At 34.3% G+C, this 18,887-nt stretch overlaps 5 protein-coding genes across 5 annotated transcripts; 1 reads left to right on the top strand and 4 right to left on the bottom strand.

Annotated features, from left to right (window-relative positions):
• Positions 1-113: 113 nt before the first annotated feature.
• Positions 114-3,938, bottom strand: SIP3 (Sip3p; the record flags this gene model as incomplete). The annotated part of the gene is made up of 1 exon (XM_003670923.1): positions 114-3,938. One exon carries the CDS (start codon positions 3,936-3,938, stop codon positions 114-116), a length of 3,825 nt encoding a protein of 1,274 aa, XP_003670971.1.
• A 769-nt stretch (positions 3,939-4,707) lies between these two features.
• On the top strand, positions 4,708-7,158 carry FOL1 (trifunctional dihydropteroate synthetase/dihydrohydroxymethylpterin pyrophosphokinase/dihydroneopterin aldolase FOL1; the record flags this gene model as incomplete). Its single annotated transcript, XM_003670922.1, has 1 exon — positions 4,708-7,158. The coding sequence occupies one exon, from the start codon at positions 4,708-4,710 to the stop codon at positions 7,156-7,158; it is 2,451 nt and encodes an 816-aa protein (XP_003670970.1).
• Positions 7,159-7,389: 231 nt separating this feature from the next.
• On the bottom strand, positions 7,390-7,866 carry GIS2 (mRNA-binding translational activator GIS2; the record flags this gene model as incomplete). The annotated part of the gene is made up of 1 exon (XM_003670921.1): positions 7,390-7,866. The coding sequence occupies one exon, from the start codon at positions 7,864-7,866 to the stop codon at positions 7,390-7,392; it is 477 nt and encodes a 158-aa protein (XP_003670969.1).
• Positions 7,867-8,318: 452 nt separating this feature from the next.
• RTC4 (Rtc4p) lies at positions 8,319-9,656 on the bottom strand (the record flags this gene model as incomplete). The annotated part of the gene is made up of 1 exon (XM_003670920.1): positions 8,319-9,656. The coding sequence occupies one exon, from the start codon at positions 9,654-9,656 to the stop codon at positions 8,319-8,321; it is 1,338 nt and encodes a 445-aa protein (XP_003670968.1).
• Positions 9,657-10,885: 1,229 nt separating this feature from the next.
• NDAI0F04060 (uncharacterized protein) lies at positions 10,886-13,606 on the bottom strand (the record flags this gene model as incomplete). The annotated part of the gene is made up of 1 exon (XM_003670919.1): positions 10,886-13,606. One exon carries the CDS (start codon positions 13,604-13,606, stop codon positions 10,886-10,888), a length of 2,721 nt encoding a protein of 906 aa, XP_003670967.1.
• Between the last annotated feature and the right edge of the window lie 5,281 nt (positions 13,607-18,887).

Genomic DNA, 18,887 nt, shown 5'->3' with positions numbered 1-18,887 from the left:
GACAGTTCAATACCGAAAATACCCAAAATATTAGAGTTCCATGATGTCTCACGCAAAAATATATTTACATAGAATACAACGTTGTTGTTTTTTCTTTGCTCTATGCTATGAAATTATAATAATAAAGTACTTAGTCTTTCCAGTTCGTTGCTGCAACTTTTGCAATATCCTTGTAATTTAGTGTCCTTACTCCAAACATCCTCCATTTCACTCTTAACAACACGACAATTATCAATCTCTTGTATTAAAAACTTTCTGTAATCTCCTTGTACAACTTCCCTTTCCATATTTTGCAAAATCCTTAACTCAACTAACAATTCATTCCTTCTAATGGCAATTTCTTGTCTAGTTTGTCTATATTGTGAATCCTTCTCTAGACTTCTTTCATTGTATTTTTGAAATGCATAATTATCATTTTCTGATACTAAATTATTCGTTAATAGATCGAGATCCTTTATTGAGATCGCCCTTTGCATCGTACCCTTTTGTGCACCTTCCATAAATTTCTCAAATGAATCTTCAACCCTCTTCACTGACCAATATGTCTTCACTGTCTTACCAGAAAGGAACATATTATACAATACTGATACTAGTAATCCAAACACTAAGGTTCTATTCAAATTTTTGATCGTATTACCAATATTGAGTACTATGGTAATGGCTAATCTTCCAAATACAAATACAACATTGGTAATACGATAAATAGAAAACATTATAAAAATGTTTAATATTGTCGAGAATGGATATATAACATCATAACCTTTCGTTTTCCTTGTTGAAGCGATAGTGGTAGAAGGGTCATTGTTAGCTTTCGAATCTTCTTCATTTCCTTTGGAAACACCAATTAACCCACAAATTCTAATGGATTTAAGAACTTTACCATGTCTCCCAATTCTTTCTAAGTAATACCTAATCACTTTCCTAATTGAAAGATACTCACTATTAAGGAATCTTAAAGCGAAACTAATTTGTAATTTTTCAAACGGATTGACTTTAACAATTGGTTCACCTGTAGTAGAATTAATAAATTCAATCTTATAAAATAAATGTAATAATGACCCCTTAGTGAATTCCATCCCTTTAGATTTTTCATCAGCATCAGCATTGTTCGTAATAATATATTTGGCACTAATCTTTAAAACATGACAAAATGGTACTTTAACATATAATGGATCATTATCAATTTCATAATATTTATTATCAATCATCTTAATAACTCTTTGCTTCAAAGTTAATAATTCTATTTCTGGACGACGTGTATGAGTCCTGTTCCTTATGAAACTGCTTGTTTTGTTAACTTCAAATTGAATGGAACGAACCAGTTGTGTAGTATCTTCAGTAACTTTTTCCTCTTTCCAATTCCAATTAACATTTTTATTACTCGTCTTATGTGCTAAAAATAAACAACGAGGAAATGCTTCAGATCTATCACCAAATAAAATATGTAATAAACCTTTGGATGGGATTGCATATTCATGTTTATAAGTAATAGAATATTCTGTTTCTATTTGCTTAATTCTTTTGATTAAGTCTGAGGTAGATGTATCAATATTCCAAAAACTAGTTTGTAATTCAAGTTTGTTTTTATTGAATGGCTCAAGCACAGCAACGCCATTATTATTATTTGTAGTAGTAGTATTAGTAGTAGTAGTATCAGCGATAGCTCCAGTGATTGAAGATTTAACGCTGAATTTACCTCTTTCTAACGCAATTTTCTCCATTTGTTTCTTTTCTTGAAATTCTTTATCAATAGAGGCAAACTTCTTCAAAATAGTTTCCAAACTTTGTTTAGTCTTGGATACTCTATTTTCTAAAAGATATTGGAATTTAGTTACAATGATTCTACGATCGGTGAATAATATTCTTGATTTTAGTTCTAATCCATTAACATCATACATTTTCAAATTATCTTTAGTAGATTTATCAACTTCGACGGAAACAATATCATCAATACTTAACCTATTTAAACAAATAAATCCCATTGAATTCATATAATAATACAAGTTATCAATGGTGACGAAACATGTCGATGAAAATTTTTGTTTCTTATTTGGGCACCAAAATGTATCAAACTTGTAAAGTACAAATTCATTTTCATGATTAATTAATCTTTGATCAATTAAGTAAAATAAATTTTTAAATTGAAGATCTGTTATTTTCAAATCATTTGGATAATAAGAGGGATAAGTAAGTGAATTCATTGTAGATAATAATTTATGTGATTTAGTTAAGATCAATGGTTTCGTTTTCGATGATTTATCAACATGATTTGTCAAATTAGGAGAAAGCAACCCTGTTAATAATGAATAATCGCTCCAATTGGTGGTCCCCCAAATATTGGCAAGAATTGCTGTGGGGAACCAACTACCCTTTGTGAAGAAATTGGAAAGAATTGCTAATTGTGTCATCTTAGTACAAATTGGCGTCATCACCATTTGAAATTGAAATAATTTCATATTTGTTAACGATAGGACTTCATATTCTGAAAATGAATAATCTAAATATTCAGTTAATGATTTAGTATCATGATCAAATGTGGTAATTAATTGATCAATAGTTGTTGTTGTACTTGATGCGAATTCAAAATATTTTGGTGAAAATCTTTTAAATGCAATTTCATGTTGAAAATAATTTGGATTCAATGAGAATGCGTATTTTTTCGAAGATTCAAATGCAACTAACCAAGATTTTAATTCGATTAAACTTTCCGCTTGGAAGACTAAAGATATATCCTTAGGAATATTGGGTCCCTCAGTAGCTTTATTCCCCAAGATCCTAACTTCAAAACAAAACTTCCTATCTTCATCAGGATCATATCTTACATTAGTCAATAAGACACCGAATTTATCAGTTTCCTCCACGTAAGTTTTCGATGGAGATAATAAAAATAATCCAAATATGGAATTAGTTAAGAAACACCATCGTCTAACCCATACTGTTCTACTTGGTTTCCCCACCATTGTTTTCATGAACAACCAACCAGATTTTTCAGGTGATGTTTGAGGCAATTTTAACGTTCGTATATTAATCAAATCTGAAGATCTAATACTTCTAATATTATAATCGTCAATATTATCAGATGGAGTAATTCTCTTAATAGTATAGTTGAATATTTGTTTCCTTGCGTTTTGAATATCAAATTCTAAAGCTTTAGCGCCTTCAATGGAATTACTAACCCATATGGAATAATCATTTAAATATTCATTCATAGAAGGTGCCAAATCAAGACTTTGACCTGATTCTTTGAATGAGAACATGGTGTTTTCTTTCAAACTGGTGGTAGCATCTAATAGAAACTTATCGAAACTTAACTGTAATACTGAAATGGCACTGATTAAGTCTAATGATGCAGCAAGGTAACTCTTGTGTAATTCAAACAATTGCATGACGTCATTTTTAATTGAATTTGGATCCACGTTTGCATTGGAAACTTTAATTGATTGATATGCTGCTAGTAATGTATCATATTTTGTTTGATAATATTCAAAGTTTGTTCTTGTGTTTCTATATGGTTCAATGGCATTGGAAAGTAATTCAGTAAGGTATGTAGAATGCCCTATATCTTCATTTAGTATGAATCGTAATAATCTGTTGGAAACTTCTGTATAATCTTTGATAAATCCATCTATTATTGTAGGAGTAAATGTTTGGTTACTTACGGAACCGTTACTTAGCATGGTAGGGGACGGTAATAATTGTGATAATACAGTTTCTTTGGCTCTTTGGAAATCTTCAAAAGATGCTTTATATTTATGGTCATAGAAATCTGTAGTCTTCTGTAACCAATCTTCAAATAATTCCACTCTTGTTTGAAAGAAATTGACAGATGCTCTGAATGATGGAGAGTCTAAAGAGGCATCCTTAAACGCTACTGAAATCATTCGTAGTTGTTTCTTGGTAGTAGTTTCACCGCTCGGAATATCGTCTCTGCTATTCATTTGTATATATTCGTATGGTTCGGGGTGTAATATTTAGAAAAACTGTTAATTGAGTTGGATAAAAGAATAGTGAGAGGCCTGAGAATGATAATTAAATGACTAGCAAATACAATGTCCAATATTAAGAAGTTCGTATCGAGGCGAAGAATTATAGTTCTGACTGAAAATTTAGAAAACTACTATAGTTCTATATTAAAAAACCAGTCCTAAAATATTTTGTTATACTCTATGTATGTATGCTTTGTCTATATCATAAGTTTTTGGACATTATGTTCTTGTAGTTTTACTATATTAATAAATGATTTACCTTGCATATATCTTTATCGATAGTAAACCTATTCCTATTCGTATTTCAATTCTTTGTTTTTGTTTGGTTTCGGAAATTTTTACTTTCCCGCGGAACTTTTGTGCTTACATGCTTCCACGGACTTTTGCAGGGCTCAATTATTCAAACATAGGGTTATTAGAGAAAATAAGTGTATAAGCCCTTAGGGCAAAGTTTTGAAAAACTTTTGAAGAAAAAAAAAGTTCCCCAAAAAATTCGATGACTTCAAAAGAAAAGTACAAACTGTGTAATACAGACGTATAAACGTAGAGTAGACTCAGTGACACATTTCTTTGCAATCCACAATTCTTCAAGCTAACAAGGAAGTAGGATAAGGATACGGTTTTCTTATTTAAAACCATCAAAGCGTATACCTGGATATCGAGCTCTGACAAAGATTTCCCAACAACCTAAGGACAAACAAAAAAAAGATTAATAAAAGGCATGAGGAAGTTCTCTACAATGGCAGATCTCATAAATATAAAGAATCTTAATATATCAACCACCATCGGTTCAGATGCTTGGGGTAGACACCAACCTCAAACATGTCTCATTTCTTTGAAACTGGGGACAGACTTCCAAAAAAGTTCAACAACTGATGATCTAAATTATTCATTAAATTATGCAACGATATGTCGTGACGTTCGGAATTTGATTAAAAAGAAACTTGATTGGGTTAATCTTTGTACTCTAACTAATTCAATTACTTCCACTTTATGTAATACTTATCCAGGTATCAAGGATTTGAAAATCACTGTGCAAGCATTAAATACACATTTACGAACAAACGATATTTCTTATGAAAAGGATATTAAAATTAGTTCCCCAAAGGATATGATTCCAAAACAATATGATCTATTACATATCCGAAATTTGGAATTATTTACATTGATTGGCGTTTTCACCTTCGAAAGATTACAAAAGCAAAAAATTTCACTAAATATTATATTGCCCTGGTTAACTACTAATAGAGAGGATGTTCCATATGCTTCAATAATTAACAATGTAGTGAAATATGTGGAAAATTCAAACTTTAAAACTGTGGAAGCCTTAGTGGAATCAGTAAGTAAATTGATTTCTCAAGAACAATACTATCAAAATATTTTAGACTTGAATTTACCAATTCTTGTGGAAGTAATCAAACATAGTGCAATCATGGATACTGACGGCGTTGGAGTCAGTTGCACGAGAACTTTAAAGGAATTGAATGCCAAGCAATATATTACACTTAATGCAATTGATCAAATTAAAAGTACCGATTCTTCTTTTGATTTACCTGTAGAAAATGATTCAATGAAAACATTGATCCCTAATACGTGGAACACAGCATATTTAGCATTTGGATCAAATATTGGTGATAAATTACAATATATTGAATCTGCTATAACTATATTATCTAATGATCCTAAGATAAAAATTACTCAAACGTCATCATTATTTGAAAGTGAGCCAATGTACTTTAAAGATCAAGATCCCTTCATGAATGGTTGTATTCAAATCAAAACAAAATATCTACCTCAGGAATTATTATCAATTTGCAAAGAGATTGAATATGATGAGTTGAAAAGAGTGAAACATTTTGATAATGGACCAAGGTGCATTGATTTAGATATAATATTATATTTGAATTCATCCAATGAACATATTACAATCAATGAACCTAACCTAGTTATCCCTCATCCACGGATGTTAGAAAGATCTTTTGTTTTGGAACCATTATGTGAATTAATTTCACCAGACCACATTCATCCAATTACAGCAGAACCAATTTGGAACCATTTGGATCAACTTTACGCAAATGAAAATGATGAAGATTCATTGTGGAAGGTCATTCCATTACCCAACATGAACTCACAACCTAGATTTTTAAAATTCAAATCAATTAATAAGATAAACAAGATGACGAATCAACCATATCGTGAAACTGTATCACCAACTTATTTAATGGGTATCTTAAATGTAACGCCAGATTCATTTTCTGATGGTGGTGAACATTTCTCTACAACAACTATCAAAGAAATAAATTTTGTTAAGGAGATGTGTGTTCAAGTCTTTCAATTACATGAATCTATAATTATCGATATTGGTGGATGTTCCACTCGTCCTGGATCTATTCAGGCTACATTAGAGGAAGAATTGAAGAGAACAATCCCAGTCATCAAGGCAATTAGATCATGCAATGAATTACCTCAAGAGAAAATTATCTTATCAATAGATACATATAGAGCAGAAGTTGCTAGACAATCTATTGAAGCTGGCGTTGATATAGTCAATGATATATCTGGTGGATTGTTTGATGATGGAATGTTTAAAGTTATAGCAGCAAATCCAAGAGTATCATATGTATTATCACATATAAGGGGTGATATCTCAAACATGAATAAGATGAATAAATATACAAATACAACCACCGATAATGAAGGTGGCATGAATTTAATTGAATATATCAATGGTAAAGAATGTGATATTCCAGAAGCTCAATTCATGAAGGTTATTGGTAGAGAATTAAGTCAACGCTATAAACTTGCTATTGCAAATGGAATCCGTCGTTGGCAAATTATTCTGGATCCAGGTATCGGGTTTGCCAAGGATTCAAATCAAAATTTACAAATCATAAGAGATATACCAATATTGAAGAATTATTCATGTTCAGAAGACGGTGATAAAGAAACAGTTTTTGCCAATTTTAAAAATATCCCAATATTATTGGGTCCATCAAGGAAGAAATTTATAGGCAAAATTACAAAAGATGAAGACCCAGTAGCCAGAGATTTCGCCACTGGATCAATTGTAGCTTCATGTGTTGGATTTGGTACAAATATCGTTAGAGTGCATGATATTAAAGATTGTTCCAAGACAATTAAATTAGCGGATACTCTTTATAGAAAAATATAATTTTAAAAATCAAATATCATATCTTTTTAAAAAATTTGTAATTTTTTTTTGAAAACTACATAAACCACATTACATATAGATACATCATTAAAGAAGATAATAAAGCTAAGTATAGAACAATAGGTGAATTTTATTTTTATTTTATTTTATTTTGGGTTATTATGAATTGGAATAAAGGGTAGACAAAGTTGATAATATGTCAAAAATCTAGAATTAAGAATTTAGGACAATTTAGTTTGGACAATCTCTTGAGATGTGACCTGTTTCGTTACATTTGTAACAAGTCTTTTCCCTTGGACCTTCTGGACAATCTCTTGATAAATGACCGGTGTTACCACAGTTGTAACACTTAGGATCAGATTCAGTACAGTCCTTAGCCATGTGATTTGGACCACCACACTTGTAACAAGAGACTCTGGAGTTACCACCACGTCTGTTGTTGCTGTTGTAAGGTTTCTTTGGTTCAGGACAATCCTTAGAAATGTGACCAGTTTGGTTACAATTGTAACAACGTTGGACGGTACATTCACTTCTGACGTGACCGGTTTCACCACAGTTGTAACATTGTTTGTGTTCAACAGTTCTTGGTTGAGGACATTCAGATTGGACGTGACCTGGTTGGTTACAGTTGTAACATAATTTTTCAGAATCACAATCTTCAGCTAAATGGCCGATTTTACCACAGACGTAACAAGCTCTTTGGGACATTTCTTCTTCGTTTCTTTCTTTATATATTAGACAGATATATTATCGTACCAAAAATCTTCAAATAAACGCAAGCTACCAAGAATACATAACAACTAAAAGCAATTGACAAGAAATATATATCCAAGACTCCTCAGTACATGGAGATAGCCTTAATCGTGGGAAGAGGTGTCAAGCTCTCTTCTTGGTCTGCTTTATTTTTCACTTTGAAAAAATTTTCATTACCGTATTTCACGATCCTCATTGTTAAACTTTTTTGTTTATTTTCCAAATTTGAGACACAAAAGTAAAAAGTGACAGCTGGGCGTCAATTTCCATATATTTTAGATGATATTGAACAGTTAAGTATGTCCTGACACATCTGACGCTATCTCTAGCCAACCTAATAAATGCAGTTTTATAAAAATAGTCTGTCTGTAATCTCTTCTATCAGGAAGATATTAGGGTTTGTTAATTCAAGCATGCCAGTAATCAGAACCATATATTTTAGGGTCTAGACCGAGTTCTATCAAACGAGATTCTTCTACAGAGACTTCCCATTTCTCCAATGGGTCAGTATCGGATACTGAGATACCATATTCAACGGTGTCATCGAACAGATCATATACTTCTTGTCGTTCTACGCTGTCGTTCTTCTTGATAGCTTGCATTCGACTCATTTGGAAAGATGCAAGTACTTCCGGTGCTAAAACATACTTGGAGAAATCTTCAATTCCCCACCATCGTAAGGTAGCAGATTTGTTCCTTTCCAGTGATTTTTTATATACATTTAAGATCTCTTCACCAACTTTAAATTGTCTCTTAAATCCATAGAATCCGGCTAAAAATTTATTCAGGTCCAATCTTCTGAATTCTTCAATTGAAAGGTACGGCTTACTTGAATGTTCAAATGCTTCCCTTGCCTCAAAATAATATATTGATGCCAATTTTCCTTTCAGTACTTCGTCTACAACGGATAAATAAGGTTGTATCCCTTCTATAAGTTCTTCGCAGTATAATATTGGCGGTATATCATACTTATCGACGTATCTTTTTCTTAGATTATATTTCTCTAATTGTTCTTCTTTGGAGGTCATGGCTAAAATCGATCTTCTATCTTCTTTATTCGTTTTTCTATTTTCTATAACTTTGGACATTATGGTATCTAATTCATCCGCTTCTTCTAATAACGTTCCCGTTGTTTGATTTATTTCTAATTGCTTAATGGTGTCCTCTCTTTCCTGATTCCCGATACTTGTTTTAATCGGTGATCTCTTAATTGAGCTTAATTCTGCATCAGTCGGGTCATCATCCGAATTGGAGCCTGTCTCTGAGCCACTATGGCTTGTGTCTTTGCCCTTCATTTCTCTCTTTTCCTTGCCAGCATCGTCATTGTCGTCATCGTCGTCGCTACTTTCTACACTTGATATATCACTCAACTGCAAGTCATTCATTTTCTGAGAATCTTTCCCTCGTTCATTATCGACATTAGAACAATCATTAGCTTCATCATCGTCATTGACCTCTTGACTAGAAAATGCAGTATCGCATCCGAAATCGTCGGGTATCTTAGTGAGTTTCCTCCTTTTCTTATTATGGCCTTTTTGAATTGATTCTTTCGAATTGAGATCTTTCAAACGTTCTGTCTTATAGCCTCCGGAGCGACGATCAAAAATAGGAACATGATGAACCTTCTTATCATTCGGCTTATCACCACCGGTATTTAGTTTACCATCGTTCTTTCTCCGTGTCTTGTAAATATCATCTATGTTAGTCGTGTAAATCTTCGACTTTCGAGCATTTTCTTTCACCATATTTATTCTAGATTATATCGTAGATGTTCTACTAATAGTAATTGAAAAATATGATCAAAATTAAAGCCCATGCTGTCAATCTGAAGCAATTATGAATAGTGAAAGGTCTTGAAAATCCATCTTAATACAAATTCATATTGGTTTTTAATTCATCTTGCTCATCACTTGAACAAAACCATGAAATTTCATGCTCGTGTAATAGTAGAAAGTGTCTTTTCAGAAGGAAAATTAACCAGGGTTTTCCATATAGACGGCAGCGGCGTCCAGAAGAAAAATCGCCTGTTCAAACAATTGTCTGGCACAACTAAACGTTAAACAGAAGGACATAAAAAGGACGATGACCCTATAATATAGACTAATGTCCTCTTGTTTACATATATTCCAGAATAGGATTGGCAACAAACTAAAGGATAAATTCTTACTGTCTCACTTTGTTTCTCATATTTAATAATTATTAGTCCCTATTAGTCCATAGCCCCCCTGGTATCTATGACTCTTCGAAGAAACTGTAACTGTTAGCATGGCAAGTTCTGTCATGAGCTTGTTTGGTCTTAGTGGTTTCCTAATGGTATTGATGATGAACCACAATTCCTGCTGGAGGAAGAATTTTTCTTACTATATATTTTTTTCATGCCCAGCATTCATACCGCTGGATGATGTCTTTCTGCCAGTCTTATTTCTTTTATAGTCATTATATATGCTTGATACCATAGTGTACAGTATACAATAGGTAAACTAACCGTTGATTCCCCCCTCTCTTATAGGCATTTTTTTCGTCACTCAAAATTGGTGCCACCCCCGTAGAAGTTTGGCAAAGAATTGGAATAAACATTTCTATAACATAGAGTATTATCCTTTCCATTTAGCAAAACCATGTCACACTGGGCCTTATTAGTTAACCATGCAAGTAAATAAACTAATACGATAAAGAATATTTTGGTTTTACCAATCTGTAAAGAAGTTAAAATCATCGTATTCATTTTAAAATTATATATAACACATATTCAGTATACAGATATGCTATGGGTATCGAAAGTTTATAAAAAAATGGGATCTTTAAGAAAAAGAACAGACATATCCCAATAACGAACGAAAGAATCACTCGATCATATGAACATTGGCTTTAGATATGGCAGCAAAAGAAAAACATTATAATTTACAGAATTTTGTTCATTATGATAAGGAAACTTTAGAGCAAGAAAATTTTGCTTCAATAGGTATCATCATTTTCATTTATACATTGTCTCCGTGACAGTAACCGTCGCATATTGGAAGAAAGTAGTAAATGTTGTACCACCACAATCAATGAAAATAGATGCAGAACAAATAGTATTCTTTGTATGACTACTAGAAGGCTCCAAAGAGCTTGTGCCAGGTACAAATCCAATGGACGATGGTTTTGAGTGTTCAAATGTTGATGTTGATGAAGTAGATGCTGATGATACTGTCGAACTAACTACTGACCTACTTCTCGACGACCTTGAAATAATAATGGTGGAACGAGATGAGGGACTTATTGACTCCACACTAGACGATTGACTGGACCCAGTATTGGATGGAACAGTACTTGGCCTTGCCATTGAGGTAAAGCTAGATCTGGATTGAGTTTCAGAAGAAGTAGCTGAGCTTGAAATCATCAATTCACTGTGAGAAACAGAAGATGGCACTGTAGCAGCGCTGGAGTGTGACACAGAAGATGCATATGGTATGGAGCTGGAGCTGAATTGAGATTCAGAGGAAGCAGCTGAACTGGAAACCATCGATTCGCTGTGAGAAACAGAAGATGGAACAGTAACAGAATTGAAGTGCGAGACAGACGAAACAACTGAACTGGAAATAATCGATTCGCTGTGAGAAGCAGAAGATGGAACAGTAACAGAGCTGGAGTGTGACACAGAAGATGCAGGTGGCATGGAAACCATCGATTCACTGTGAGAAGCAGAAGATGGAACAGTAACAGAGCTGGATTGAGATTCAGAGGAAACAACTGAACTGGAAATCATCGATTCGCTGTGAGAAACAGAAGATGGAACAGTAACAGAGCTGGATTGAGATTCAGAGGAAACAACTGAACTGGAAATAATCGATTCACTGTGGCAAACAGAAGGTGGAACAGTAACAGAGCTGGAGTGCGAGACAGAGGAAACAAATGAACTGGAAACCATCGATTCGCTGTGAGAAACAGAAGATGGAACAGTAACAGAGCTGGAGTGTGACACAGAAGATGCAGGTGGCATGGAAACCATCGATTCGCTGTGAGAAGCAGAAGATGGAACAGTAACAGAGCTGGAGTGTGACACAGAAGATGCAGGTGGCATGGAAACCATCGATTCACTGTGAGAAGCAGAAGATGGAACAGTAACAGAGCTGGAGTGTGACGCAGAAGATGCAGGTGGCATGGAAACCATCGATTCACTGTGAGAAGCAGAAGATGGAACAGTAACAGAGCTGGAGTGCGAGACAGAGGAAACAAATGAACTGGAAACCATCGATTCGCTGTGAGAAACAGAAGATGGAACAGTAACAGAGCTGGATTGAGATTCAGAGGAAACAACTGAACTGGAAATCATCGATTCACTGTGGCAAACAGAAGATGGAACAGTAACAGAGTTGAAGTGTGACACAGAAGATGCAGGTGGCATGGAAACCATCGATTCACTGTGAGAAGCAGAAGATGGAACAGTAACAGAGCTGGAGTGCGAGACAGAGGAAACAAATGAACTGGAAATCATGGATTCACTGCTGGAAGCCGGGAAGGAGCTAGAATGAATGCTAACCGATCCACTACTCGATGGTTGTATATGGGAACCAGAGGAATGGCTAGCAAACGTGCTACTAATTTCAACAGAACTAGACATTTCGGATGACACGGAGGATGAGAAAATTAGTGTAGACGAGATTGTTGATGATGATGATGATGGTTTCCTGGATGTACAAGGAGGGTTCGGGTGGTGACCTGGACAATGATGTCCATGGTTTGGTGGTGGGAAGTGACAAACAGGTGGCCTTGTTGGATGTGGGCAAGGTTTATGGTAATTACCATGAATACAGTTATGACCATTGTATTTTGTGAATTCGAAACTAAAGTATTTATGTTCGTAACCAAGCCCGATGAATATTCTTCTTTCAACCGGCGAAGATTTACCTTTTATGGGTTTTGTTATAACAGACATATAACCAGTTAGGGAGTTATAACTAGTAACTAATCTATGTGTTTTAGCTGTTTCAGAACCGTGGAAATACATTGAATGTTGGTTTGAAAACCCATGCAATATCAGAGGGGATGAACTTGAGGATGGTGAGCCAAGAAAATGCAATTCCTTCTCATTATCATCACAGTAAAATGTTTGTTCGTAATTATATTTCATGTCGATATATATGTGATGGTGTCCTTGCAACGCAATACAACCATGACCTTTAATGGATGATTGGAGAGAATAATTACCTCCATTGAAAATCATCGTCCCTTTATTATTAATATAAGAGGAAGAAGTGTGAACTTTGACATGTTGCTTAACAGTTTCCATATATATGATACCGCTATTAATAAAAGAATCCTTAGCAAATAATTGACCGATTGAATTAGATTCATAAGTATTTTGGATAGACAATAGACCTGAATTGGACAAACTGTTCAAAGTGAAATTGACATTAGCATCTGAAGCTGGTCCAGGATTGTGTATAATCATATCCCCATCGTTGTGTAATTCACCACTGCCGAAATGAACATGATGGGAACCACAACAGAAGCGACCTTTATTATGCATATTTTTATGGAAACCGACTTTATTACCTTTGCTAATTGCAAAAGTTACATCTTTTTCTATATCGTAGGGATCATTATATTCTTTGGAACCTTCGTGGAACTCATTAAACCTAATATCAACTGCTGTCGCCAATTGACATAATAAACCTGTTAAAGCTACCAGAATATAATATTTAGAAAACATTATATTTGCTCCGCGTCTGTTGGTGTACTATTTCTTGGTAATGTAAAGGGGAAAAGAAAAAGGCAGATCAAAAAGGATAATTGATTCTCTTCGTTCTCACTTAAATAGAAAACCTTCCATATTGACGGTATTTTTGTTCCAGGTCGAGACTTTTTATTTTCCATGTAATAATCTTAATCAAAAATGCCTTTGAAAATCTTTTTCCAAGTGAGTTGGTTGGAGTAAATCTAAATATGTATGGTAGACAATGTATACCACTAAAAATAGGGAAAGTTTACGTTTATAATATTGTAAAGTTCAAATTGTAATTGACACTTCTTTCAAAGATATAGCCAGTAGCAAGACCACACGATACGTATGCTACCGGGACCTGGCTAAATAAATTCGTAGAAGTCTTGGAGATGAGTGGGGCGCCTATGTGGAATGGCAAACTTACCCTCGTGCTGTTGGTAATATTTGCATATACTCCACCTGACTTGCTGTTCTGATGCAAAGTTCGATTGCATAATAGTACACAAATAGCTCTAAAACGTTCCATGTTGAATTAAAATTTATATCGGCAAAGTTTCCATTCTTTTGGTTTCCTTGTTTCTTTTAGTCTACACACGTACGCACGTACTTTAAGTGGACAAGGACCCTGAAAGTCTAGAGAAAGACATGAACAATAAGCTGTTTGTAGGCAAATGTATTGCAGTTTGGTATGAAGTGCATACTCTGTACCTAGACCAAAGTCAATTGATGTAATGAACGTACAAGTTCTCGATAGTTACTGCAGAAATGTCTCTTTTGGATTGTTTCCTAAAAAAAGCTGTTTCGAAACAAAGGTGAGCGACCGATGTAGTGCGCGACTCCTGTGGCAGGGCATTCTCCGTCGCTTGTCAAAATGTCAATCAACTGCACATCTGGATGTAGATCATTTCTGTAGTTATACAGACAGAGCATACATACTACATGAAATATGCAGCAGATCGAATACCTTGAATGTCATAAGATTCCAGGTTGCCCTTGGTGCGTCCACTACCCTATATATTTTACATAAAAACACCCCGTATCTTTCGTACTCATGGAGTTGTAACTTACCCTTCGTAAGGCTGCATATGGACCCAGTAGGCCATCACCACCTAAAAATAGATAAACTAACAAAAAAAGAATCGTCCGACTTCTATCCATCAATACTAGCTATTTACCTATTTGGTCACATGAACTCACCTTATTTAGCCATATTGAGTGTACGTAAAATATCAAAGTTAATACCTGTATTAATATTAGCAGGAATGCTGTATATACTAGTGCTCCTACCCCTTTGCCTCATCAGCCTTTCCAACTATAAAGGGAAAAGCAGAACTTTAATATTTTATTAGAGCCCAACTGGTCAATTCCAGAATATCAGAAAATTTTTGACTAAGGTATTGAAATGATGGGAAAATGTGCAAACACTATTGTGTGACTCAATGAATATATAGGAACTTGGATCCAGCCCCTTCAATTGACTTGCACCGTACAATAAATAAATGGACAAGGTAATAAGAGAGAAGATTAAAAAGACTCTCCTCTAATACGTAAATACACAATGATAGATATATATAGTTGACCAACGTAAACAGTTTTATATAATCGTTAATTGGTCAATAAACATCAACAAGATAAACAACAACACTGACATTCAAGATCACACTGATAGTTCACCTGTAGAGTGAAAAGAGACACTTCCGGGGCTCTAGTGTCACATCAACATACAGTTTATATATACATACTGCGTAACATTATTCTATATTTAAGACTGTATGGATGGAAGAAATGAAAGAGTTCTTAACGCCATACATCAAGCTAGTTTTTGTTGTTCACTTTTGCTGAATTTTGTTTAATTAAACTGGGAGATTTTTTTTATCATTGTTATTTTTCATATCCATGTATTTCTCTTTTCTTTAAAGAGTTGAAATTTTGCAAGGTTGATGTAGTTTGCTCTAAAATATACTTACGTTTATCGACTCCTGGATGTGAGAGTAAAAGTTGAATACTAGTACTTTATTCTTTGATCAAGTATAATGGCGACCGTAAGACAATATATACTATCTTCTAAGATAAGTCTCAAAATTCAATTCCACGACATTTTGTAATTTTGCAAAACTTTTTTGTGACGGGCCCAACCTTTGTACGTAAATCTCCTAGAGCAGTTAAAAGAAATGTCACAGAGAAAAGCTCTGCTGCCTCCCCTAATTATATTTTAAAATACACTAACATTACAGGCAAAAAACATGGAACATTTTCATATCGATACTCAAAAAGAGCCTAGTAATATTTTCATGATGGTATCGACATTGAAAATTCTTTCCAGTAATCAAATTAGGTTGAGGTACTTATTGTATATTTTCTTACGTTCGATGTGGGTGACTCTTATATTTTATTTCTCCCTAGGTTGCGTGCTCTTCCGAGAAAGGTATATTTCCCTTTGGTTATATGTTTTCTCTAATATGTTTCATCAATAAAATATGCCAAAGAAAGAGAAATTTCTAATTTAGAATTGGAGTGTACCCGGAAAAATGATATAGGCTATTCCCGTACCTGTTTCCATGCACTTACATATCTCAAGATGTGTTTTATCTTACTTTTTGTGAGGAAAAAATTCCAAAAATTAAAGACTTGAATCCAATAGACTAATTCCCATTTTTTGTTATACATTTATGGAATAGTCACCACTAAGATATATTTATTGAATTTAGTATTAAATTGCGTTAATATAGAAATAAAAAAACCTAACAAAATCTTTAAAATTAATCTGTTAGCATTATTTTACTCGCTCTCTAATTATAACAACGATAACCACTGGTAACATGAATTATGACAGGTTGTCCAAGGCAGAGTGATCCTCACAGAAAGGTCTTCGTTTTGGGATTTTGACAAACACCATGATGGTGTATGTGATGTGAACTGTTCCCTCTACCAGTAGCGTAATTAGGATCATTTTTAGGAGACTTTTTTTTATTTGTTGTTGAGGGTGGGATTGATTGACTTGGATTATCGGAACTAACACTTGAAGTCCTTTACTTCAACTAGATTGTGGCAGTTAAAGTTGTTGGGGTAAAGGGATTAGAAGCAATATTTCCTACTGTCAACATTTGGTTCAACTCAATAGAGTTGTTGTCTCTAGATTTTGAATCACCTTGATTCAATTTATTTTATCGATATCATATATCTATGACTTTGAATCACTATTATAAAAATAATTAGTTTTAATCTTCGTCGACCCCGGTTTAGTCTAAATTGGGTCTACTGCCTTGATTTCATGTTCTGTAAACTGTAAAGAATTGAGAAGCAAAACTGTGATAAATAGTCTCTTAATTGAACAGGTTCTTTTCATGACACCGGCACTGCCCATTAATATATATGTATATATATAAATATGCAAGGAAAAGTAGACTACTGAAGTTAAAATGGAAAAAACATAAAAAAACAGATTACAAACAATAAACAAAAGTTTGTAGAAATGAGATTTTCTTCAAGATAAAAAGAAAACCCCGTGATACTAAAAACATGATTTTTAAGATGATATATTGCTTAAGATGCATCAGTGACTTTTGTGCTACGGGGGACGTATTTTGATGAAAGTGAGTTACCTTTGCTCGGCCCTCTGAAATAAAAACATCTCTAGGTCATGCATTTCGTACTCTTATTTGATATATAGATTTTCGATAAATAGTCCAGACTGTAACGCCTTAGGGTGTTTTATTTAAAGCTTCTCCATTACCCATCCTTCGCCTGCTCGGTACTATGTTATGTAATTAGTCAAAGCAATGTAACATTGGGCTATTACACCATATAAAACTTGTGGAATAAATGTGCGACGCATTTTTTCGGTCGATTGTAGCGTTGTTACGAGGTAGACTCACCTCACAGAGGACCGTAGTTATTTTTCCGATTTGACTGATAAACGTTAAACCTTTCACAGTTGCTTTAAACAATGCCTAAGTTGGAGAAACTTAAGGATGGGATAGAGTAACTAAATACCATAATAATAGTCACCAATTGGTGTTCACAAACTTGAGATTATAGTTAACTCCTCTTTTTAAATTTATAAGGGCACTTAGTAAACCCTTCATTAATATAGAGTTCATATAGTATTTGGATAACGTGCAACAAAATTCAAATAATTTAGCGTTCTTTGTGTCTTCAAAATGCCCGGAAGGCATGAATGTTTTACCATTTCAATCATCTCTTCTAGTTACAAAGCCGAAGTTATATGGCTTTAACACCACTCAAGGTTCTTGTAAGCTCAATCTTAAGTATTCTTCTCTATTACAACCTCCAAATAATATTCGAGATAAATTTTTATCGATAAGAAATCTAACACCTACATAACAAAAATAATAATAAATAATACCTAGATGCATGCTTTTTTTTAATAGTAGAATTTGATAGTTACTTTGATTAGTTAGACTACATAACTAAATATATATAATACAACAAATGGTAGTCAAAATTGTTTACAACGAACGAAACACCGTATTATTTTAGGGGCAATACAGTCATGGAAATGCTGAAAGAGATATAAATAAAATCTCATTGACGAACTCATGCTTATGTCTAAATAAGCCTATCTTTTAAGGTATACACGTCCATTAGATTCTCCCTGAGGAAATCATTTAGTCTTATATTCTGTCTGTGTTACAGTGACTGTTGTATATTGGAAAAACGTTGTAAATGTAACCCCCCCACAATCGATTAGAATGGAAGCCGAACATATAGTATTCTTGGAAGTGCTCGAACTGGTATTCAAAGAACTAGTTGGTGATGGGAAGGTCGTACTGGAAGGTTTGGATTGTTCAATGTTTGAGGATACCAAGGAACTTCTAGCTGAACTTACAACACTTGACGGCCTAGATGATCTCGAAAGAGTTGCTGTGGAACGAGAAGACGATATACCAACCCCAGCAGTAGAAGGTTTTGACTTAGAACCTACATACGAGGTAGAAGCGGGAACAGATTTCGAGGATTGTGTTGAATTAAATAACAGCGAAGAACGTGCGACATAACTTGAATATGAACTCCTGGAACTACCTATCGTACTAGTGGAAGAAACAACTGCACTCGTTAAGGATGAAGTACGGGAAATTGGGATGGTAGTGACACCAGTAGATGGCTTACCCTCCGAATCGGTGGTGGAGTAGTAAGAAACAATGTCGGTTTCAGTGGAGGATCCAGACACAACAGTAGTGGTGTATGGAGGAGGTACACCAGAAGCACCAGAAGAGGCAGCAGCGGAAGAACCTGGGATTGGGATGGT

This window comes from Naumovozyma dairenensis, chromosome 6 (assembly GCF_000227115.2).
Source record: "Naumovozyma dairenensis CBS 421 chromosome 6, complete genome".
In the NCBI taxonomy this organism is placed as follows: domain Eukaryota; kingdom Fungi; phylum Ascomycota; class Saccharomycetes; order Saccharomycetales; family Saccharomycetaceae; genus Naumovozyma; species Naumovozyma dairenensis.
Note: the sequence above shows the minus strand (reverse complement) of the source record. Positions and strands in the feature narration are given on the sequence as shown.